The sequence below is a fragment of the Penaeus chinensis genome, chromosome 8 (assembly GCF_019202785.1).
Source record: "Penaeus chinensis breed Huanghai No. 1 chromosome 8, ASM1920278v2, whole genome shotgun sequence".
Classification (NCBI taxonomy): Eukaryota; Metazoa; Arthropoda; class Malacostraca; order Decapoda; family Penaeidae; genus Penaeus; species Penaeus chinensis.
Window position 1 is genome coordinate 34,509,452 of NC_061826.1, and position 5,000 is coordinate 34,514,451.

General features: G+C 33.4%; 1 protein-coding gene across 1 annotated transcript in view; it reads left to right on the forward strand.

Annotated features, from left to right (window-relative positions):
- The window catches only part of LOC125027868 (unconventional myosin-IXAa-like), a 60,021-nt gene that overhangs the window by 17,411 nt on the left and 37,610 nt on the right, over positions 1-5,000 (forward strand). Inside the window, exon 3 of the mRNA XM_047617000.1 lies at positions 2,086-2,605. Coding sequence (XP_047472956.1) covers positions 2,086-2,605 — 520 coding nt within the window. The remainder of the gene's footprint in view (positions 1-2,085; positions 2,606-5,000) is intronic.

The following is a 5,000-nucleotide window of genomic DNA, read 5'->3' on the forward strand; positions in this document are numbered from 1 at the left end:
TATATGTGTATCTTATTATTTATTATATACAATATATATATTATGTATATTATATATTATATATGTATGAGTATGTATGTATGTGTATCTTTTTGCTATTATTATTTATTATATACAGTATATACATTATATACATTATATATTACATATTATATAATATATTATATAATATGTATTTTATATATTATGTTTATTGTTATATATATAAGCTTTATATATATATATATATATATATATATATATATATATATATATATTTATTTTTATATATTTATACACAAACATACATGTACAAACTTGTGCATACATATATTTATATAAAAAGATATAGATATAGATATAGATTATTGATATAGTTATAGTTCTGGATATAAATGTAAATACATATTATGTGTATATATATTACATATATGTATATATTATATATCTGTCTATCTATCCATCTATATATATATATATGTATGTATGTATGTATGTATGTATGTATGTATGTATGTATGTATGTATGTATGTATGTATGTATGTATGTATGTATATTATTATTATTATTATTATTATTATTATTATTATTATTATTATTATTATTGTTATTATTATTATTATTATATATAAATGCCATATATTGTATATATGTATAAATGATATATATTATGTTTATCTATATATTTGTATGGTTATGTATTTGTGTGTTTACTTATTTATCTATTTATAGGATTTATATATTTATACTATCTTTATATAAATAGATATAGATTTAGATTTAGATTTAGATTTAGGTATAGGGATAAGGATAAGGATAAGGATAGGGATAGGGATAGGGATAGGGATAGGGATAGGGATAGGGATAGGGATAAGGATAAGGATGATAAGGATAAGGATAAGGATAGGGATAGGGATAGGGAAAGGGATAGGGATAGGGATAGGGATAGATATAGATATAGATATAGATATAAATTTAGATGAGTAAAGATATTGTTACATATATTATATATACATATATGTATGTTATATATGTTACATTTATTTATATATTTATATAAAAAGAACTATACATATAAATAAATATAGGCTATATATGTATAATGTTAGAAACACACACACACACACACACACACACACACACACACACACACACACACACACACACACACACACACACACACACACACACACACACACACACACACACAGACACACACACAGACACACACACAGACACACACAGACACACAGATACACACACAGACACACACACACAGACACACACAGACACACACAGACACACACACACAGACACACACACAGACACACACAGACACACACACAGACACACACACAGACACACACACAGACACACACACACAGACACACACACACACACACACACACACACACACACACACACACACACACACACACAAACACACACACACACACACACACACAGACACACACAGACACACACAGACACACACACACAGACACACACACACACACACACACACACACACACACACACACACACACACACACACACACACACACACACACACACACACACACACATATGTATAATTTATTTTTTTACTCTATTTATTTATATACATACTCACATACATACATATATACACACATACATACATATACATATACGTATGCATATGCATACATATACATATACATATACATATACATATACATATACATATACATACACATACACATACACATACACATACACATACACATACACATACACATACATATACACATACACATACATACATATTTACATACATATATATATTCATACACTTGCACATGTACATGTACTTGCACATGCACACACATGCGCCTACACACGTGCACACAAATGCACACATACCTGCACAAATGCGCACAAATGTGCACACACGCGTTTGTATGACTGTATGCATTTATATATGAATGTATGTTTGCCTGTATATATGTATGTTTGTAAGTGTGTATGTATGTATGTATATATGTATATATGTATATATGTAAATATAGATAAAATGTATTAAAAGTAAATTTGAAAATATATATCAGTCTGCTTTTTTCCAGATTTTGCCTTAGAGAGAAGATCTCGTCGGATTCATTGTGGGCGGAGCCATCGCAGCTCGACTCACAGCTCATTCGGGACTACTTCTACAAGTTTCTGTACCAGCCCAAAGATAAGGATTACCCAGATCTATGCCAGCTGCCCAACCTCACAGAGCAGACCTTGCTAGAGAACCTGCGGGCAAGGTTCCAGCGGGGTTACATCTACACCTACGTGGGTTCCATCCTCATCTCAGTCAACCCCTTCAAGTATTACCCCATTTACAATCCCAAGTATGTTAAGCTGTACCAGAACCATCGGCTGGGTGAGCTGCCCCCGCACATCTTCGCCATCGCCGACGCAGCCTACCACTCCATGCTCAAGCAACGGCGGAACCAGTGCATCGTCATCAGCGGAGAGAGTGGCAGCGGGAAGACCGAGTCCACCCTCTTCCTCCTGCACCACTTGACTATGCTCAGCCAGAAGGGGTCTCATGGCAGTGGAGTTGAGCAGACCATACTCAGTTCAGGGCCTGTTTTAGAGGTGAGTTGTGGTGGTGGTGGTCTCCTCCTCCTCCTTTTAGCAGGGGAGGTTGACTGGACTCTTTTGAAGGGAAGTCTTTAGAGGAGGAAATAATGTATTGTATTTATGTTGCAAGGGGTGATTCTCTGCAGTTCAGTCATTAACTCCCTAAGAACTGCTATATCCTCCAGCTTGTCTTAACCCAAAGTTGCAAAAATTGTGATTTTTCAAGTCTCTCTAGGACAAGGTCTGAGTGCAGGCATTTGCACCAGATAATTTATATTAACTTGTCAAATGTAAAATGTGTCAGTAAAGTGCAGCACTGTAAAAGTTATTTCAGTATTGGTCATGTTTGAATGAAAATGGAAATTCATTATTATGATGATTAATGTATTGATAATAAAAAGACAATAATGTACCAGTAGTACTGCTTCATAATATTTTCTTGACAAAAATATAAACTTGGGAAAACATTACTTATTGGCACTGGCAAAGGAATGAAGGTATGGGAGGGGGATAATTTTGTGGTTGTGGCTGAAGCTAGGCAAATAGTACCAGATATGTTAGTGTTCATTGCACAATTCTCAGTCATAATGGGAAATTTATATGGGGAATTCCTGTCATTTTTTTGACAGTGTAGTGAATAGGACAGAGTACACATTTTGAAATTAGCCAGTCATGGTAAATAGCACTTTTGGGGTTAATGAAATGCATTTATAACCAAGGGAGTTGACTTGTTATCTTTTGAGGAATGAAAAAGGGTGACTTCATAGGTGGTAAAGATGATTTTATTTTGATTGGATAAAAGATTTGTATCAAATAAGAGTCTATAAATGAAGTTCTTGATGATGAAATGGTGGAGGTTTATCTGCAGTGGACTGGACTCTCACTTCTATTAATGCTTGTAAGCCTATTTTCCCTTGTATTAACATTGGTGTTAACTCTTCCAAGAAATAGGAATCCCCCAAAGTGTTTGCAAATAAGGCCTAATTTTTAGTTTTCCGCAGACAAATTACTTGTTGCTTTTCCCCATTTCCCTCCCATACTTCTTCCTCTCTGCCATTCAGCCCAGAAGAAATCATGAGGATTTTGAAACTGAACCTATTTTTCTGTTGTTTTTTTTTGTCTAACAATTCTTCTCCATTGCAATGAAAAAGAGCAGAAAAAACCTGCCAGTAAGTGATAGCATGTGCATAATTGTGATGAGTAGTAATGGAACGCACAGGATTTTGAGTTGTGGCTAGCAGTTTATTGTGAGGGTTAATGAGAACTCCTAGATAGGTAGAAATGTATTAACTTACATTTGAATGAAAGAGCTAGAGAAGGTATTGAACTGTATTAACTTACATTTGAATGAAAGAGCTAGAGAAGGTATTGAACTATAATAAGTAATATTATGAGCTTATTACACCATACACAAATAATTGATTGTCATCAGTTGGTGTGCTTACAGAGGATATAGTATTGCTATGTATACTGGGATTTTCCTCAAATGATAGTTGTTCTTGATAGTGTTAATTAGGTTTCCATTAAAAAGTTGTTATTTTTCTTGATTAAAAAAAAGTTGCATACCGGGGTTTCCTGTGAGATTACCAACCAGAATGCCATTGTAGATCTTGGGGCAACTCATCATATTCCTTTCTTAAATTATTTTTGTTTTTTTGCTAACATTGGGTGTACATCCTTTCATTAGCTCTATATACATTTAGGTTACCTTTACCTTTATTATCGGAGGGGGTTATTATTTAAGATGTTTAAAAATCTTTCTGGATAAGCTTGTATTCTTTGGAATATGTTTATTAACTTTAAGAAGAAAATGTATTAAAGGGACCGTCTCTTCTCTGTAAACTAGGAAGATTCCCCGTTAGGAATCTTGCATATTTCAATACTTTGGCCTTTGCTCTTTTTCCTCTTGAATTTAGTTTGTAGAAAAAAAAAATGGTGGTAAACTGTTGAGCCATATTTTTTTACTCACCCTTTTTTTTTTTTTCCTTTGAAGTTCTGTTGCTCTATTTTCTGAATTTGTAGAGGTGGTTCTGCAGTTGAAGTCCTATCTGAGCTCAAGCGTAAACTTTAATTAATGTGGAGATTATATATTTGTGAATGATCATGTGTGTGGTAGAAAAATGAAAAACATGAAGTTTTATGATATTATTTAATTTTAAAAACTAGAAGTACAATAGTCAGTGATAAAACTGACAGGAATTGGATTTCTTGTCACATTTTTAAAGTGATGGGCATTTCACTGGTGGGATGGGCAGAACATGACCAGTAGCTGGCTGTCTCTTGTGTTAACCCAACCCAAAAGTGCTTTATCACCAAGGAGTCAGTTACGCATTAGATCACTTATTTTTGTTAGTATTGTTAATTATGCCTTATTTTATTTTATGAGAATGATAATGTGAATAATAATCAT